Source organism: Glycine soja, chromosome 14, assembly GCF_004193775.1.
Source record: "Glycine soja cultivar W05 chromosome 14, ASM419377v2, whole genome shotgun sequence".
Taxonomy (NCBI): domain Eukaryota; kingdom Viridiplantae; phylum Streptophyta; class Magnoliopsida; order Fabales; family Fabaceae; genus Glycine; species Glycine soja.
This window is the reverse complement of record NC_041015.1, coordinates 26128919-26150195: the sequence shown is the minus strand read 5'-3', so window position 1 is coordinate 26150195 and position 21277 is coordinate 26128919. Positions and strand designations below refer to the sequence as shown.

At 33.3% G+C, this 21277-nt stretch overlaps 1 protein-coding gene across 1 annotated transcript; it reads left to right on the top strand.

Moving 5' to 3' along the window:
• Positions 1-3025: 3025 nt before the first annotated feature.
• Positions 3026-4985, top strand: LOC114384218 (ethylene-responsive transcription factor TINY-like). The gene has a single exon (XM_028343878.1). The coding sequence runs from the start codon at positions 3753-3755 to the stop codon at positions 4485-4487; it is 735 nt and encodes a 244-aa protein (XP_028199679.1). The 5' UTR covers positions 3026-3752; the 3' UTR covers positions 4488-4985.
• Positions 4986-21277: the final 16292 nt, after the last annotated feature.

Sequence of the window (21277 nt, the reverse complement as noted above, 5' to 3'; positions counted from 1 at the left end):
TGTGTATTACAGAAGTAGAACTCTAATATGATCGGAGAACAGTACTAACAATACCTATGATACTGTATTTAAGTTTTTGTCCTTAACGAAATCTGGATGAGACCCCCTGTCCAATGAAAACGTATACAATAAAATATAGAATTACATTGAAGTAAAACTTGAAAAAAAAAGTCCTGGTAAGACACTGCAGATATCACCTGAATTCCATGTGAATAGAACACGAGATAACATCATAATCATCGAGAGACCATATCATGCATGAGATATATATTTATTATTGCATCTTTAATTTGGTAATCAGAGGCCCCACTTGCTACATATGTAATTAATGTGGTAGAAGTGTGCTACATCCTCCATGTATGGGCAATGCATGTGACACTATAGCTAGCAGGCGGTGAAGCTGCATGTTTCAATGAGGACTCACTCACTTCCCTTACCTCTATTTTGACCCATGAATAATTAAATTCAGAGAAGCACACCACCCAATGAAACAAAAGTGTCACACACATTGCAGTTTCTTATTTTATAGTATTTGTGATGTACAATTATAATATCCATGTAACACCCGAGGTATTTAACTGCATTGTGGTTTTCGGTACATAAATACAGAAGGGTCTACAAACGTAGGAATATGGACCAAACCAAAGCCCTATCCTTTGTGACAGTTAGATCATTTTCCATTACCTTTGACTACAGGGTGGAAAGTCCTTATTAACTACTAAAAGAGTCCTGAATGATGACATGTACTTTACATATAGAATGGAGGCTTATAGGTGTATGCTTGAGTCAGACCGAGTTCTCAGTAAATGCAACTCAAGTCGTGGATATTAAGCATATTTTCTGTGAATTTATTTGGATAAATTTCTCAAGAAAATAAATACTTACACAAAAAAAAAAAAGATTCTTTCATTAGTTAAAATCAACATATATATAAGCTAAAATTAACTTATATATATAAAAGTTTTTTAATATTAACTTCTCTGAAAATTTGTTTTTGTTTTTAAAACAAGTTAATTTTAGCTAATAAAAATATTTATTTCATTATGGTTCTTATTTTTATTATAGATTTTTATGAAAAAGTTTATCCAAACATATACACATAAATTTTTATAGAGAAGTTTATCCAAACATACACAAATACTTATGTACATAAATTTTAAGCATTTTGAATACTCAATCTCGGACGTTGCTAATTACTAGCCCTGCTGTTTCACCAGACAGTGCCATTTGCCAAAGATATTACATTCAAGTTTAGTAACTCTACGGTTAAATAATTAATGACTAGTGCTCGAAATTTGATGGGAGTTCAATGATTAAACGAGTCCTGAAATCGGGATTAAATGCTTTCTTTTCTTGACTTTCTTAGAATAAGGAATCACAATTCATTGATTCACCAAAATAGATCATAAGTAGGAGTGGATTTTGTCGGGCCTTGAGACGATGATCCATGCTCGAATATGGCCCATATGTGTCAGCATTAAGGTTGTTTAATCGTTTTCTTATTAAAAATGAGTGGCAATGGTTAGGTTTCAAGAGGTTTCATTTTTGCACATTTGTGCTGATGGATCCGTGAGCCTTATTAAGACCTGGGCATTGTAGATTGAAAAAAGATTAATTTTTATGGATCCAAATAGGTATCCATCAACAGACAACAGCTCATTTCATAGGTACAATGTCAACTTCTACTCACTAATAAGCATAATCTGGAGAACGTACAATAGAAAACAACCACCATGAGGACAAAAATTAATTTTCCGTGTCGTTATTAACACTATATATGTCACTTCAATTTTGAGTTTTTTTTTTTTTTCTCTTAACTTTCTTCGTTATCTACTTAAATCATTATTCAATAATTGGCACCGTAAATTACTACATAGATTTGTAATGTGTCAATTTTTGTGTTTTGGGGTCAAGTCTTAATAATAGGGAAAAAGGTCCATATGAAAAAAATTGATGTCTAGGGGTTAGTCCATTTATTAGAATTAAATGGGTGTTCACATATCTACACGTGGCAAGAGGTGCACAATTGGAACCACCTATGGTGCACCATACGTGCGACACAAACGTAGCATTGTTGAGGAGTTGGGACCCATATATGCAGTGAGTGACTGCTGTTTGGTGCCCCTGAGATGTGGGGTGGTGATGATATTGATATTGATATCAATTCTACCACATTGCAACTACTACCAGATTGTGAATTTGGACAATCACTACATGGAACAGTTTGATTCAAGTAGCTACCAGACTCATTTGTCTAGATACTTGTGACCCTGAAATTAAAGAAAAAACAAAGAGATGATTGCCCCTGCTAGGAATGGAAAAATAATTTATAGCCAAAGGAAAGAAATCAAAGAAGGGTCCAAAAACCTAAACATTGCTGGCTACTACTATCCAGTTTTAAAGGCACCCACATGCCTTGCTTCGTTTCATAAATATAAATCTCTAGCTAGCTCATAAAGATGATATATACCTTGTTCAATTATTTTACCAAACCTAACACGTGCATGGTATATACTACTATATAGTGTATACCAAGTTATTTAGCACAAGCTTTAACAAATGATCTATTTCTTATCAGTACTTTAATTAATAGGTTAACTGCCAAATATAAAGGCATTAGAACCTGATAATGATAATGGAATGATATAGTTAGTTAGTTTCAATCACATTTTTGTTGAAGTTATTTGGGGGCAAAGAATTAAGAGCTTTCTATCAAACTTCTTCAGAATGACAAAGCCTATATCAGTACCCTAAGCACGTAATCAAAAGGGTCCCAAGGAAGACTTAACGCAGCATGGTGCCAATATTAAAAAAACGCATTAATGATAGCCTAATTATATTATTAATTTGTGGGATCACGTTACGTCACCATTTACATCCATAAATCCACCAACCAATCGTGCTATACCAAGATGCATCGAATAAGTTACATTTTACACACCACCATACATACATACAAAATGCTAGATCGCAATAGGAAAAAAAGGGCAAATTGGAGATCCTGCAGAGAGGGTAAGTGAGTGGTATGTATAATTGGGCTGAAAAGCTGTGTGATCTTGAACGAATACACGGATAAGGGATAAATGAACAGTGCAATGTGGGTGAAACCGGGGGCTGGTTAAAGATTAGGTTGTCGAAGAGTGAAAGTGCACAGAGCATTATACGAGCAAAACCAAAAGCAAATTTGCGTGACACAAAGAAAGGGTGACCCATCGTCTATTTGTACCCACCGGGGCAAGCAGAGTGACCCATTTCTCTTGTGGGCCCTCCTCTATCAACCTTTATAAGTGTTATATGACTCATTGAGAAGTGACTCTAAAAATAAAAAACAAAAAAAAGCATGGCTCATCAATTTGCTCCCTTGCATGCCTTCCTAACCCCCCTTGCTCCTCTTCTTCCAAGCTCCACATAAAACTTCTCTCTCGACTTGACTTGCCTCAATATTTTGTTTTTGTTCCCACATATATCATTTTCCGAAAGCAATCTTGTTTCCCACAAAATTCAAACCTTAGTTTGTAATGTTACCAGGAACTAGCTTATTCTGTTGGACTCAAATCTAGTTGATTACATAAATCTTAATCTACAACATTGTGAGAGACTAGCTTATTCTGTCTCAACTTCAGTTAAGTTGATTTTCTCAATCTTTCATGTCTTGCTTGTTTACACTCCTAAACATTTCAACCATAGTTCCAAACTACGGTACACAACTAAAGCAGTGACGGCATCGTAACCCCAATTTAAAACCTCTTACAATGAGAGTTTCCACCCAGAATAATTCCGAGACGGAGAGTAGTTCTACCTCATTCTTACCACCATCACCATCACCATCACCGTCGTCACCACCGTCATCCGAATTCAAGACGGAGAAACGCAACCGCGAGTCGAACAAGCACCCCGTGTACCGAGGGGTGCGCATGCGGAACTGGGGAAAATGGGTGTCCGAAATCCGCGAGCCCCGGAAGAAATCGCGGATATGGCTGGGCACATTCCCCACGCCGGAAATGGCGGCGAGGGCGCATGACGTGGCAGCACTAAGCATAAAGGGGAACAGCGCCATTCTCAACTTCCCCGAACTCGCGGCCTCGCTCCCTCGTCCGGTGTCCTTGGCTCCCCGCGATGTCCAGGCCGCGGCAGCCAAGGCGGCCCACATGGACCTGCCTTCTACTTCATCTTCCATTTCATCGTCTTTGGTTCCAACTACTCAGTCCGCGTCCTCGTCATCTTCTTCTCTATCGTCGTTGACTTCCGCTGACTTGTTGCCCACTGCCTCCGAAGAACTGAGCGAGATCATCAAGTTGCCGAGGCTGGAAACAACGAGTTACGAGCTGGGGAACGAGTTTGTGTTCATGGACTCGCAGGACGCGTGGATGTATCAGCCACCGATACCGTGGTTGCATACTACCTACGACGGTTCTGATGCAGATGAGTTTGTAGTGCCAGAGAGTGGGGTTGTGACTAGTTTTGAGAGTTTTCTGTGGGACTACTGAGATTTCTTTTCTTTTCTTTTCTCTGTTTCTGTTTCTGTTTCTGTTTTTTTTCCTTTTATGGATGCTTTTGTGATTTGACAAAATTTAAGTGGAGTATTTCCAAGTGTTTTGGTGCTGGTGGTTTTTAATTAAAATTAGAGTTTTATCATAATGATTATTAGTGATAAAACTCAAGTTTTGATTAAAGATTCACATCAAAACTACTGCATAAAAATACTTTGCCTAAATTTTGTTCGTTAGTACGTTCTTTATTATTTATAATGTAGCTTACTATTGTTTTCTTTCTTTTCTTCTTTTTTTCTTATTTTGGCTTTGTGTTCTAAGCCCTTTGTGGTTTTTTGTTGAGGGGTTTGACACTGCTTTCTTTGTTTGATTATCGGGTTTTTGTCTACTCTGTTTGTTTGCTGTGTATTCGATATATGTTTTTCTTCTGAATTTAATCCTAAATGTTTAATTACTGAGGACAATGGTCACAAATTTTCCTGTTTTGGCACAAAATATGGAGTGATATGCTTCGTGAAGTGGGTGGATATATGGATCCTTGCTGTTGTCAATCCAGCTCAAAAAATCTCATGGTTATGTGTTTCTATGTTTACATAGATACGTCATTTTTTTTTATAGACAAATATTAAAAGAGAGTGGAGAAGAAGAAAATTAAATTTAAAATGAAAGAAACATAGAAGGAAAAAAAATAAATTTATATTTATATTTTTTTATTTTCTCTTAATCCAAAAAAATATAACGTTATTAGTATTTTTCTCTCTCTATCTTTTTTTTTATCAAATATATTATATATCTTTTTCTTTTCAATCATTAAATCAATTTTATATATTCACAGAGAGTTATGTCATTCATAAAATAATTTTATATATTATTATTATTTAAAATAATTGTAGGTTTAACATACTAAATGTGTCCTAAAAAGTAGATTAACAAATCTGATATATACAAATATTCTGAATAAAACTTTTTAACACAAATATTTAATAAGGTTTAGTCATTTTTCCGATATCTTCCCATTCATAAATTTAATGCTGTGATAAGGTAAATTCATATATATTTACATAAAATAGTTTTGCATAACAAATGTAAATTAAACTCTCATTTATTTAAAGATTATTGAATAAATAATGTTACTCTTATGTTGTTGCTTGAAAGAACGGTACTGGCATAAAAGAAATCGGAAAAACTTCACTTTAGGGGAATCTTGATGATGTTGTGGTTGACCATAAGCTATCTTTCTATTGGGGCTTATTGTTTGGTACAGAGAATTTTGTGTTAGATAAATAAATGAAAAGGCGGAATAGAAAAGGTTAAGCAATAAATGAGAACGAATTGAAAAATGTCTGTCACTTTTCTATTTTAGTTTAAATCATTCAACGATAAATATATCATTATTTTATATGATACGAATACATACTCTTTTTTTATATCACACAATAATATAATTATTGTTATTTGATTTTGTCTTATCTGTTGTGAGAATTGATGATCTTTACATTTAGATTTCTTTCGCAAACTTTTCTTGTACAAATTTTGTTCATTTTACGAATTTTGGTTGTCGTCTAAAGATTTTACAAAAATTTAAAAGAACATAAAATATTTTTTATTTAATGAAAATACATGCAAAACATTACTTTTTAAAGTGTTGTATGATGAGAATAATAATTCTAAAATTACGAAATATAATAAAGAGAGTGAGACAAAAAACTGTAGGCAGGTAAGTATCACGTTATTTATGTATTGCACCTCTCTACATTCTGCTATTAATGACTCATAAAAGTTTGAGGTTTACTTTTGGAAAGTGGTAAATGGTTATTGGGTGAAGCCAATAGAGTCGTTCATGAGACACGACCAATTTTATTTCTCGACAATGATATACACGCGTCTACATGGACAACTAAGAAAATGCCACGTCATCTGCAATCTCCATGTGGCTTCATATAGCCATCCTATAAATAAGCACTGAATCTAATTATTTGTGCAAGAGCTTTAGAAATACGTAAGTTAAAATTAGAGTTATTTAATTGGTTTAATTATTTATTTAATTTTTATAGTTTTTAATTTTTTTTAATTCTTATTGTTAATAACAAAATTTGTTAGCAGTAAAGTTTATGTTTTAATTTTCAAAACATTCTCTAAAGTTTTTTAACTTCATTAGTTAAAATATCTTAACGACAGAAATTTTTTAGAGATTAAATGTAAACTTATTATAAAAAAATATACTTATTAATGATAAGGAATTATAGGATTAAAAGAAATAATTTTAAAAATTATAAAGATTAAATAGGTAATTAAATGTTAAATTTTTTAAGTTATTTTTATATTTTTTCCACTTCTTTCCATTAATCATATACTAGTAGTATATTTTATCCTAATTAATATATATATATATATATATATATATATATATATATATATATATATATATATATATAATAAGAAATTATATTATAATAAATATACATAACGATAAATTTTATTTTAAAATTAATGAGGTGTAAACTGAGAAGGTAGAAAGAAGACATAAAGAGAGAAAAAAGGTAACTAAAAGTAGTCATATTTTTGCGTCAGAATAAAAAGTAAAAAAGTAGTCATATTTTAATAGTTTAACTTTAAATTAACAAAATTATGTGATTTGGAGCTGGAAACATATTACCAGAATTGACACGTTTGAAAATTATGGGGGAAAAATACGAAGGATTGACACGTTCATATGTGTTAAACAGTAATCATTAATGATGAGTCATTAAGACTTTGGCTTAATTTTTTTATGGGAATAATTTGGCCTAATAAGATGTTATAATGATTTTGGATGTATGTTACATAAAACTAACTGAAAAAATGAGTTAAAAATTGAAATAGGTAAAAGTTGAAAAATTAGTTGGAAATAAAAAATAAAAAATAAATAATTAAAGTTAAAAAATTAATTTATTAAATCATAAGTATTTTATAAAATTATTTATTAAAATAGTTAAAAAATATAAAATTACATAAATAGAAATATTTTTATGATAATTTTATATACATTTTAATATTGTTTTAGAGATAAAATATATTTTGAGATATTATAATTTTTTTAAATTAATATAAACTCTTATAATTTTTTATTTATATATAAATTATTTTCATTACATTTTTAGTTTCAATTATTACATTTTTTATATTATATATTTTACTATTACTCTTTTTTAAAATCTTAAAATATTTTTAATCAAGTTTAAAATAAAGTAAAAATAATACACTTAAGCAGGTATTATAATTGTATTATTTTAATTACCATAATAGTTAAAATGCATTATATAATAGAAAATTATTAAAAAAAATAAAATAAATCTAACTATCATTGTCAATTTCATAAAGTATGATGTTGAAATAGTAAATTAAATGTTATAAATAGTAAAATGGTTAAAATAAAATAGTGTAATAGTAGTATAAAAATGTGTAAGAGGAATAAATGAAAAAAAAACAAATAAATAATAGATCCATGTTTTATTAAAAAATGAATAAAAAATAATAAATATTTTAAGGATAAAAAAATTAAAATACATAAAGTTAGAAGATAGCATTTAAAAAAATATTTCTTAAAGAAGTGTAATATAAAAAATGACTAGGAGGAATGAACGAAAACATAAATAATAGTCATGTTTTATTAAAAAGGGAATAAAAAAATTAATACATATATTAAGGATAAAAAGAAAATAAAATATAAAAGTTAGAAACTAAAAGTTAGTGTTTTAAAAAATAATATTTCAAGTAGGGGTGATGAAATAGATGAATTGTATAATTCTTAATTTATATCCTAATGGATCGGATCCAGATAATTCATTATCCATTTTAATCCATTAAAAACCTTTATTTAGTCCGATCCATTTGATAAAAACTCCAATCTAATCCATTAATTAAAACTTTTTTATGGATGGATACCCATCCAATCCATCTACAAAAAAAGAAAAAATTTTAAAACTTGATTATTTTTAGTCTAAAATAATATCATTAAGAAAATTCACAATACGTTATAAAATAATAACAGTCCAACCAAACATCAACTGAGGTTGCTTTTGGCATGATGGATGCTAATTTTTGGTCAACATCTACCAAGTTTTCTAAGTTGGCATCGGCGTAAGCTATTTTTGGCCAATGTCGACCAAACATTTTTTTGGTCGAAGTTGACGGTTTTTTTTTTATCAATGTTGGTTGGTGATGTTTCTTTGCCAACATTGGCTAGAGTTTTTTTGGCAACATCATTCGGGGTTATTTTTTGGCTAACATCGATTGGTGATGTTTTTTGGTCAACATTAGGGGTGTCCAAACTAATCCAAAATAAAAAATTGAAAGCTACTTAAAAAAACCAAAAATTGAACAAAACCGATTCTTTTTGGATTAGTTTAGTTTGTTTTTTTTCTCAAACTGATCGGTTTGGTTTAGTTCACGATTTGTATTTTTGAAGCCAAACTAAATCATAATACTTATACTAATACTTATGTTACTTTAGTGTTATGCGTTTTATGTGTATACCACTTGAGTTTCACAATTTTTTGTAATGTTATGTATATGAATTTATACAATGTATATCACTTTCTTTTTCAAACAACTTTTTAAAGATATGTTTGGCTTAAAATTGATAGATTTTATTGGTGAAGATTTAGCATATTAATAAGTTTCGTATATTGTTATTAGCAATTTTTAACGTAATTTAATTTAAAAATTGAAAAGAAAGTATATAAATTTTAATGAAACAATATTTTAGTAAAAACTACAAAAATCAAACCAACCAAAATGGAAAATATTGATTTGATTTGGTTTGGATTTTATTTTAAATGAAAATGAAACCAAATCGAACTGCATATGTTATTTAAGTTTGGTTTGGATCACTTTTTGATGAAAAATCAAACCAAACCGAGCCTCAAACACCCCTAGCCGACATTAGCCATGACTAATTTTTTTTTTGTCAACATCAACTAAGGTTGTTTTTGTCAATGTTGGTCCGGATTATTTCTTTGTTGGTGCAGGCTAGGGTTTTTTCAATTGTCCTCGGTCAGGGCTATGATCAACATCGACTAGGTTTTTTTTGGCCAATATCAACTAGGTTTTTTTGCCAATTTCGGTGATGTAGTTCGGCCGACATCGGCCATGACTATTTTTTTAGCCTACGTCGACTAGGGTTTTTAACCAACATTGGACGAGATATTTTTTGCTGACTTCAACTAGGGTTTTTGGTTAGATGCCTGTCAAGGCTATTTTTGGCTAACTTTAGATAGTGTTTTTTTTATAAACGTCGGAAAAATGATAGTACCGACCAACATTGTCAAAAAAATCCTAGCTGACGTCGACCAAAACATAGATTTGAAAAACATCATCAATGATAGCTGAAAAACCCTAGCTGACATTGACTGAAAAATAGCCTTGATCAATGTCAGTGAAAAACATCATCAATCAACGTCGACAAATTTTTTTTTGGACGACTTCGGCAAAAAAAGCCTTGCAAACATAAACCGAGATACAACATCATTCAATGATAGCTAAAAACACATCATCAGCCAATGTCAACCAAAAAAACTCCAGCCAAAGTCCGTCAAAAAATAGCCACAGTCGAAATCGGTCAAAAAATAGTCTCGACCGATGTTGGTCAAAAACCATTATTCGCAGACATCAATCCAAAAATAGTTTCAATTGATGACGACCAAAAAAATCCTGGACAATGTTGGTCGAAAACTACCGACAAATTCTTTAATTGTTAAGTTGGTTCAATTTTTATCCATCAAGTATTGATTAGAGAATCCATTGTATTTTGAAAATTAGTCACTACTAGAAAATAGGTTTTTAACATCGGTTATTAAGGACTTTCAACATCGGTTATTAACCGATATTGACATTATCGATGTTAAAAAGTCTCAATGTTAACATCGATTTTCTAAAACTGATGTTAACTAAACTATACAACATCAATTTCTTATGAAAACCAATGTCATATAGTAAAAAATAACAAAAAAAATGTAAAATATGTAGAAAACCATCGTTTTTTTTTTATAAAAAAACCGTTGTTGGTTTATACTTGCCAGCATCGGTTTTTAGAAAAATTGATGTTGTCAGTCAACGACAACGTCAATTTTATTAAAAACCAATGTTGTTTTTGAGAAACAACATCGGTTTTTGGAAAAATCGATGTTGTTTTTTGTAATTTTTTAATATATTTTTTGTTTTTTTAATTACCTTAAGTTAACTTGTAAAGTGAAGAGCAGAAACAGTCCAGACAATTTTTATCAATCAATTTAAATTTTGTCCATAATATATGGTTGAATATTTACAATGAATTAAGAGAAATATTTGAAGTAATGAAAGTAAATACATGAAATTATTTGTAACCTAATGTAAATTAACATAAGTACTCTACAATTCTAAAATTACTTAAACTCCTAGTGTTGGATGTTTAACTTTTAGATAATATCTTTCTCACTGAATGCGAATTGCCTTCATCCTATTTGGTTCCAATGGTATTTGATCAGTAAAATACTGCATGATATAATAAAACATATGTTAATATATAAGTGTAAATAATAACAATTATAACAAATTGAATTAGTTTTGAAGTAAACAATTATCATTTCCGAGTTATCCTTGAAACCTCCTAGGACTATTGTTGACATCCAATGCATTACGTAGTACCTGCACTCAGTGTTTCCTTTGTACTTATTACACTAAATTGAATAGAATATTTAGATATTCAAAGTTAACCAAAAATTAGTATACAAAGTAGTAACATTTAATTTTTAAGGCATGAAACATTATTTAAATGACTTACTTTAACTACAATTCATCTACCAACAGTTTTGGATTTACTTCCTTGACTCTAGTTAAATCCCTTCAAAGCATTGATTAAGCGAAACATGCACGCGTATTGTAGAATTAAAATATTGATGTCAAATTGTAATCATAAAGTAAATGTATTACAAAATACAACTGACCTGTTAATAATTCATTTCAAGTAGTTGTCAGGCCTATTGCGCAAGGAACAAAACTAGATGACAACATTGTCCTTAGGCAAAATAACGATCATTTTCCAATGTGCACTGCATTGGAGAACATTAAGTTATTACCCATTCAAGTAAGCTCCTAGGTACATATGTCTTTGTGAATTGTGCATCCATTTCTTAATATAATCTTCTAATTCAAATTGTGATTGCCCATATTTTTGTATGGACTGTGGCTCGAAGAATCTATACACATCGACATTCCCTGCTCGCATACTTGTCTCTTTCATATGCCTATTGTTAAAATAAACTAAATTATGCATGAATTTAAAACAATTAGTTAGGTAATATACAATAATGTAAAGTGGCTTACAGAATCCATAATTGTATAATAGAGATGCTCAGACAATGACCACCGTGTGCTATTTCAGAAAGTTTTACATGCTTTATGTACAATGGGAAGTTATCATTATACACCCCAAACACGGTAGCATTCCACGACACCTGCAACAGCTTAAGAGAAAGCTATGATATGCTCAATGCCATTAGGTATAGGGAATCAACATCAGGATCCGACATATCTACAGTTTTTGCTGGTTCCTCAGCTCCTTTTTTTTCCTACACAGTTAACAAAATGATAGTGAAAACTTAATTTGTAACAAATCCTTTTTAATAATTCTTAAAAAAAAAAACAAAATGAAACCTGTTATGAAAAAGGCTTTACAAGATGTGTCAGTCAAGTAAGGAAGGTGTTAAGTGTCTGCCCCACTAACTAAACCTATGAGTGGGTATAGGAACACGGGCCTTAACATCTCAAAGTTCCTCAATACCGACCTTCACTTGATCTTTGCCCAAAGGAACATTGTGGACGGTCATCGACCCCTCATAAACTCTTCCAAGAGCAACCAGTTGGGGAAGACTGTCATTGACATACAACCCACCTTTGTTTGAGTCTCCCATTTTTCGGTCCTGCCTTGAAGGATCGACACAACTTTTCTTTATGCTAACACGAGCAGCAAAAGCACCAACCTCAGCCTCAGGAGGCAATGCGAGTCCATGTGATTGAATCTGTGGCTGCATCTGGCTGAAGGACATCATTAATTGTTGAGTCACTTTTTGTGTGATTGACTCCTCCAGCTGGTCTCTGATCTTTTGTGTCAGCCGCTTTAGGTCATCAGGAGCCATGGACGAAGAGGTGCGGGATCCCTTGAAGCCGGTCCAAAGTAGTTTTTGATCGCGACACCGGCTCCAGCAGCATGGACATAATTATGTTTTTCTGGTTGCCTAATGGCAACATTTAGTACATCCTGATGTCCATGGGCGACAAAGCTTCCTTTGAAGGCCTGCTCTTCCAGGGAATTTTGTAGTCAACAGATTAAACAAATTTGGTATACTCACCCAACAATTATTGTAATAAATGACCACCAACAAATGAAAGTCATTTACAATCCTAGCTACAGTTTCCTTGCCTCAGACCTCATTTGACCTGATTTTTTTCATGCGGGCCATCTTCCACTTCACGTGTTGTCTAATGGGAGATGGAGGATCAATGATTATGTTAGTACTCCCGGATTGGACTGCTTTCTCTAATTGTTTCTTTTTCTTCTACCCCATCAACTTTTGTCCTAGAAAATCATAGCCCCCACGAGATAACACATGAGGGTAGTGTTTTGTTTCTGAATAGCCTATGCCTTCTTTCAAACATCCCATGAACTTAATATGGTTGACAATAATACATAAATATGAAGTTTAAAAAACAATGAAAATCAAATAACCTCCCATGAAGGGTCTCTACAGCTCTGACAAAACTGGTTCCACTTCTCTTTGCTTATGTCGTACTTTTGACATACTTTGTTTTCCTCGCCCTCCTTGCCATGTGCCAGGGTTCATTTGGAGGTCAAATTTGACTTAAATTTCATCCACCACTCTCCTATGGTATGAAGTATTTTTTTCTTTGCCCTTAAATCAGATGATTCAAGAATTTCAAATTTAGCTTGTGATACAATAAATACAATTTGTAGTTAGTCAATTGCAAATTAAGATTTTTAGTACAACCAGTTACAAAAACATTCAACATTTAATTGAAATACTTGAATATCCTCCCAGATCAAATCCTTTTAAGCTGCAGGGACTTGTTTCCAATTATCATATATAACATTCACCTTATCGTTAGCGACAATCCCTAAATATGTTCTTAATTTCTTTCTGTGGAGACCATCGGCTTTCCTAGTGGTAGGATCAACATGAACCACTGGTCTTTTTGCCCCAACTGGTCTAGAATCATGTTAAAGTGCCACAGGGATACTCTTCAAATATTAAGAGCCTTGTGCATTTGAAAGATCTAAAGTTAGTTGGGTTAAAGTCTCATGATTGCCACGTCTTGATGCAACAATTGTTAGCCGTGGTGATACAAGACATTTTACCTAGGTGAGGCATTCCATAACTTGACTGTGTTTTTTCTTCAATGCCATGTGTAGCAAAGTCATTGATCCTGTCAAGTTAGATGGATTGGAAAATGAGACTACTATTATCTTTTTTTAGTTGGAGATGTATTTTCCTTCTTCATTTTTTGACATCATGGTTAACTTAATTTTGCATTTGGTGAGAGAAATTAAATTCTGTGGTCCCATTTATTTGTGGTGGATGTACTCGATTGAGTGATACATGAAGATCTTAAAATGGTATACAAAGAATCTACATCGTCTTGAAGTATCTATTATTGAAAGGTACATTACTAAAGAAGCTATTGAGTTTTGCTCATAGTACATTAAAAAAGCAAAACTTGTTGGGCTTCTCGAGTCTCGGGATGACAAAAGAGTGGGAGGTAAGGGTTCAAGAGGATTACATGTTATCACTCCAAGTTCAGAAGAATTGCAACAAGCTCATTTGTATATACTGAATAATAGTAATGAAGTTCTGCCATACACAGTTCATGGCAAAGCTTTAGTTAAGGAAAGTAACCTAAAAATGACCAAGAATAAGGTGTTGAAAGAGCATAACAAGCCTTCCTAAATTGGTTTAAACATACAATCTTTGGTGACGATAATGTTTTTAAGACATTAAGGAAATTAGCAGATGGGCCTAAAAGAAATGTTATAAATTGACAAGGATATTATATCAACAAGTATTCATTCTACACAAAATCACAAGACGACAAGAGTATAATGCAAAACAATGGGGTTAATCTAAGGGCTGAATCTCAACACTTTGCTACTGTACATGATGACAATTCCCGTTTGGCGTCCAGGCCTTACTTTGGAGTCATTGAAGAAATCTAGGAGCTAAATTATGTAAAATTCATTGTCTTTGTTTCAAAGTGTAAGTGGGTTGATAACAATATCGGTGTGTGAATCGATGATCTCGGATTTACTTTGGTAGATCTAAAGAAGCTTGGTTATCAGAATGAGTCTTTCATCATGGTAGATAAAGCTACACAGGTGTTTTATGTTCAAGATCCTTGTGATGAAAGGTGGTCAATGGTTCTATACAAAAAACCATTGGTGTTAATGTTAAAGATGATTATTCAATTGTTGAAACTTGTGCTAGTCCTTTCTCCACACAAATGTTGCCTAACGTCATTGGAGAAGAAGTTGACGACGTCCATGCAAATCGTAATGATCATGATGAAGGAGAATTGATTCACATCATATAATGCAATTTGTTTTATATTTACTTGATTTCATAATTTCAATTACATAACTTAATATACTTTTGAGTTGACTTTAATTAATTTTTTTTAATAGGCACATGGCTACACCCCCAGCTCCCCCCTCCTCTTCTTGAGTCATCAACACCTTTGCCATCTATGTCGAAGAAGACAAGAAAAGCAACACGACTTAGATCATTGGTTTCTAGACCTGTTGGGGCAGAGAGACCAATGGTTCATGTGTGGATCCTGCCACTGGGAAAGTTGATGGTCCCTACAAAAAGAAATTAAGAACATATTTGGGGATCGTCACTCGAGACAAGGTGGATGTTACATTTGTTAACTGAAAAGAAGTCCCTGTAGCTCAGAAGGATTTGATATGGGAAGACATTCAAGTATTTTGATTAAATGTTGAATGTTGTTGTAATTGGTTGTACTAAAAATCTTAAATTGTAATTGACTAACTGTTAAATGTATTTACTGTATAGCAGGCTAAATTTGATATCCCAGAAGCATTCGATCAAAGGACGAAGAAAAAAAATCCTTTAGACCGTAAGAGAGTGATGAAGGTAGTTTAAGTCAGATTTGACCTCCAAATGGGCTTTGGCAGATGGCAAGGAAGGCAAGGATGATAAAGTTTGTGAAAAGTATGACATAAGCAAAGAGAAGTAGAACCAGTTTTATTAGAGTCGTACATACCCTTCATGGGAGGTTAGTTGATTTTCATTATTTTTGGAACTTCATATCAAGAAAAAGAAATGATTGGAGGAAGCGGCCCAATCCAGGAGCATTGATACAATCATTGATCCTCCATCTTCCATTAGACGACACATGAAGTGGAAGATGGCTTACCCAAAAAAATCTGGTTAAATGACTTCTGAGGCAGCAAAGGTAATAATAGATAGGATTGTAAGTGACATTTTTTGTTTCAATGATAATTTGTTATAATAATAATAGATCATAAAAAAAATTGTTTCATTTGTTGACTACAGGATTCCCTGGAAGAGCAGGCCTCACAGGGAGGCTTTGTCGCCCATGGATGTCAGGATGTACTGATTGCTGTAATTGGGTGACCAGAGCACTCTGGTCATGTCCATGATGCTGGAGTCGGTGTCACGATCAAACAATACTTTGGACCGGCTTCGAGAAGCTCCCGCACGTCTACGTCCATGACTCTCGAAGCCCTGGAGTCAATCACTGAAAAAGTGACTCGACAAATAATGTTGTCTTTCAGCTAGATGTAGTCGTAGATGTAGTCATAGATGCAATCACAGGGACTCGCACTGCCTTTTGAGCCAAAGATTGGTTCTACTACTACTTGTGTCAGCACAAAGGGATGTTGTGTGGGCAAGACCCAAACATAGGTGACTAAGAGAAATGTGGGTTGTATGTCGATGGGAAACCTCCCTACCTGGTTGCTGTTCCGAAACAGTCTGCACTACTGCGAAATTTATCAGCAAGTGTACTGAGTCACAAGTAATATAAAACGGTAAGAACTGAGTATCGAATCATAGGGAGTTTGTTTCATTCAGAAAAGCATTCATTAAATAAGTAGACATTTGTATAAAACCAGGAAATTGAAATAAACAAAGATATTTTTTGTAATCCTAAAGTTAACTACAAAATTTACTACCTAAATGTGAGAGATAAATAGATGATTAAAATGTTGGGTCCATCTACTAAGTAACTTGATGTAATTAGGTATTTTTCTCTATATAAGTTTGTTTCTGTGTTCTATGCTGATGGAAACTACCCCAAACCATGATTCCTCGCATGAATGGGCTAATTCTATTTAAACCTCGTTCTCGGATCCCTCGTTGAACTTAGCCTAAATGAATTGCATTAAGATTACAACATATTGGAAACTAAATCCCTGCACTTTGTGTCCAGACATATAATTATCTAGCCTGCCCTACAAGTTCTAAGGATTTAAAACACTTTCCAATGCTAAAAATCCTAACTTTACACACACATGGGTGATCAGTCCACAAACATGTAAGAATTAAATGCATATAGAAGCAATGAACACATAAAAACAACTTTAAATAGATAGTAAATAGTTTTACATCAAGGCTCAATAGAAAGTCCCAATAAGAGCTTTAGCCTTCCATGGCAAGAAAAAAGAATCAATGCCTACAAACTGAACTAAACTTTCCTAAATGGAAAGAAACTCCTCGGCAACGGCGCCAAAATACTTGTCAAACTCCTCTTTACAACTGCGTGTTAGACAAGTGGCCTCAGATATCTTAAGAAGGGGGGTTGAATTAAGATACTACAAACTATTTCCCCAATTAAAATTCTACTTTAATTTCAATGCAAGTTCCAAGTTCCCTTAAAAATGAATTTCTAAATAATGATTCAAATTAAAAAATATTGAATATAAATGTAAAGCAATAATAAAAAAAAGAGTTTAAGGAAAGAGAAAGTGCAAACTCAGATTTATACTGGTTCGGCCACACCCTTGTGCCTACGTCCAGTCCCCAAGCAACTCGCTTGAGAGTTCCACTATCTTATAAAATCCCTTTACAAGTTCTGAACCACACAAGGACAATCCTTTTTTTGTGTTCAAATTTCTTTACAACAAGAGAGCTTCGGCCTCTCAATCCCTTTTGAGAATTAGAAAGAAGAGAAGAAGAAATCTCTCTTGAAAGAGATAGATTGTACAATTTGAGTTGAATTGCAAGTGTATTGGCCAAGGAATTCTTAAGAGGATAAAATGTTTTTGCTCTTTGAGAGGATAAGACTTTTTGTTCTGAAAAACTCTGAGCAAATTCGTGTTCCAAGTCACATATAAATAGCCCTTTGATGGCTATGTAAAAACCATTTGTAAAGTTGTGACTCTTGGAAATAATTTTCTGAAAATCTCCTCTAGTAATCGATTACAAGATTTGTGTAATTGATTACAGGCTTTAAAATTTGAATCAAAACGTTTATTAACTGCTGGTAATCGATTACCATTCTTGTGTAATCGATTACACAGTGTAAAATTTGAATTCAAAATTTTATAGCTATTATAAATCATTTTGACCACTGGTAATCGATTGCTTCCTCTGGTAATCGATTACCAGAGAGTAAATCTCTTGAAAAATACTTTTTAACTTAAATTTCTTGTCCAAACCTTTTGCTATTTCAATTTGGATTTCCCTTCCTAAAACACTAGAGATCTTCTTGATGTTGTATCTTGTATTCTTGGATTGTTGTCTTGAATTAAACTTGAGAAGTGCATTTTCATAAGACATCAAATCATCACACGATCATATGACATCATCAAAACATCAAAGGCAAAGTATTTGCTTCTAAACTACGGAATTTATCAGCAAGTGCATTGAGTCATACAAGTAGTATAAAATGGTAAGAACTGAGTATCGAATCACAGGGAGTTTCTTCATTTAGAAAAGTGTTCATTCAATAAGTAGACATTTGTGTAACATCATGAAATGGAAATAAAAATAGGATATAATTGCAATTATAGAGATAACTACAAGATTAACTAAGTAAATGTGAGAATAAACAGATGATTAAAACGTTGAGCCTTTCTACCGAGTGACTTGATGCAATTAAGGATTTTTCTCTATCTAATGTTGTTTCTATGTTCTATGCTGAGGACAATTATCCCAAATACCAATGTCTCGTGTGAATGGGCTAATTCTAATTAAACTTCGTTCTCAGATCCCTCGTCGAACTTAGCCTAACCGAACAACATTAAGATTAGAACATATTACAAACTAGAGTCCTTGCACTCCGGGTCCAGACAATACAGTTATCTAGCCCTGCTCTATCTAGTTCTAAGGATTCAAAACATTTTCCAATGCTAAAAATCCTAACTTTACACACAAATGGGTGATCAAACCAAAAGCATGCAAGAATTAAGTGCAGATAGAAGCAATGAACACATCAAAACAACATTAAATAGATAGTAAAGAATATTTACATCAAGACTCAACATAAATTCCCAACAAAAGCTTTAGCCTTCCATGGAAAGTTATCACCTTTCAGTTACAATAGGAGGTTTTGGAAGCAAAATTCAGACTACACAGTGGTAGGGATGTCTCCTCCACCTCTAAGAACCTAAAGATCACTCTCAAATTTAGAATCCTCTTGAAAGATGAGGTTTTTGGTGCTCCCTTGCCCTGTTATGTCGCTCTATTGCATAGGCTCTCAAGCATATCCCTACTTTTCGCCAACTTTAGCTTTTAAGGGCTTTCTATCCTCGAAGGCTCACTTAGCACCATTTTCGTGCTAAGCGCAAGTAAATGATTTTCCATTGAGCGAGCTGGGTGCGCTTAGCGCGAGAGAAGACAAACGACTCACTAAGCAAGTTGATGACACATTGGGCGCGTAGATGCTTGACAGATTCTCCTCCAGATTCTCCCAACTCGCTTAGCGGGCTGAGTGCCTCGCTAAGCGCACAAGCCTCGCTTAGCGAGACTCCAGCCACAACAACCTTCTTATTCTTCATCTTTTCACCTGAAACTGAAGTTGAAAACACATTAATTAACATTGAAGGGAATATCTCTGCATAAAAATTAAACTAAACCTAAAAATATGTACAAACCTACAAAAAGAACCATAAATTGGGGAAAAGACATGATTTTCATAAAGCTTTTCAACACAAAAGTTAGTCATAAATGACGACTAACAACTCCCCCAAATTTACAGTTTTGCTTGTCCTCAAGCAAAGAAAGAATAGTTCACTTGTCCTCAAGTGACAAGCTCACAGTGGTTATTCAAAATTGTGTTTGTTTCCAAGCATTCAATCACATGACACAAGTGGCATACAATGCTTCAACCAACAACTTTTCACAAGATATGCAGATTTTTAAAGATAGGAACATGATTATTAAGAAACACAAGTGAAATAAGCTAGCAAGCAAGACAAATATAAAAAAAGGATCATCAAGCCAAATCCTGATAGTCACTGTTTCACTCAAGCACAAGTGTTTTGGCTATTTATCAATCAACAACCAACATAATTCTCAACTTTTGCATTTCATCCAATGCCATACAGTCACAAAAACACAAATTGAATCCGAAGGACTTTTCTTGGCCTGTAATGAGGCTGGGCTGCAAACAATTCATGGTTTTTCTAGGATGCAAAAGCTTAAGTTCTAGGAGAGCATTCATCCTTAGATCAACTCTTTTTCTCTTTTATTCCAGCTCTATTACTTGCCTTTCAATATTTACAGCACTTTGCTTCACTTAGCTTCAATAACAGCACACACTCAACTTTTATTCTTGAATTTCTCTCTGCTTTTTTTTTTTATATTTTATTTTAGCAGCTTTTACTTACTGCTTTTTGATATTATTGTGTGTGTTGTTATTTGTCTTACCACTCTTATCTTCACCCAATAATCTCCCCCAAATTTGGGACAAATTTGCTTTGAACCACAATGCTCTCCTACAACCTAAGACAAGGTAGATGGAGATATAACTTTATAGGCTCAAGGTTTAGTTCAATCAATCAAAAACAAGCTTAACATGGGTGCAAGGGATTCATCATTCATGAACAGGGTAAGCTTTTTGGCTAAGTGGCTGTTTCAATCAATCATGGCCTTCATCATCTTCAAATTCATGCATTCATTTAGTAATCAGAGATTCATGCAAAAATCGGTACTCAATGCTAGTCGTTCTCTCACAGTTAAAGATCACACACTTACCGGGTTGTGGCTAATGATTACCTTCATAATTTATCTGTCAAACCAACTAACATTTTCAGTCATACTTATTCAAAGCATATGATCTATGCATCACAATTCACTCAATCCATGTAATCGATCAATTCAATTCATTCAAGAAACACAAGATTTTCAGATCAAATCAAACCACTGCAATAACAATCAAAACTGTAAACTGTTCAACAAGCTTTAAAATTTACCAACTAAATAAACTGAAATATAAAACTGAAACTAAAAACATAAACTGTATATAAAGCAGAAAAATAAATCATAGCCCTATCATCACTCGTCCTGGGCTAGTGTAGGTTCGCCATGAGGTGAAGAAGGAGTATCCTAGGCTGGCTGAGGTGTCTCCTATGCAGCTGTAGGCCAGGGATCCCAGGTACTTTGCGCCTCCTGTAAATTTGCTGTGTAATCTGTGTCCTCGGTGCCTTCTTCATCCTCAGAGACCTCCACAACAGGTGAAGTAGCAGGTGAAACTTATGGAGTCGTCTCTAG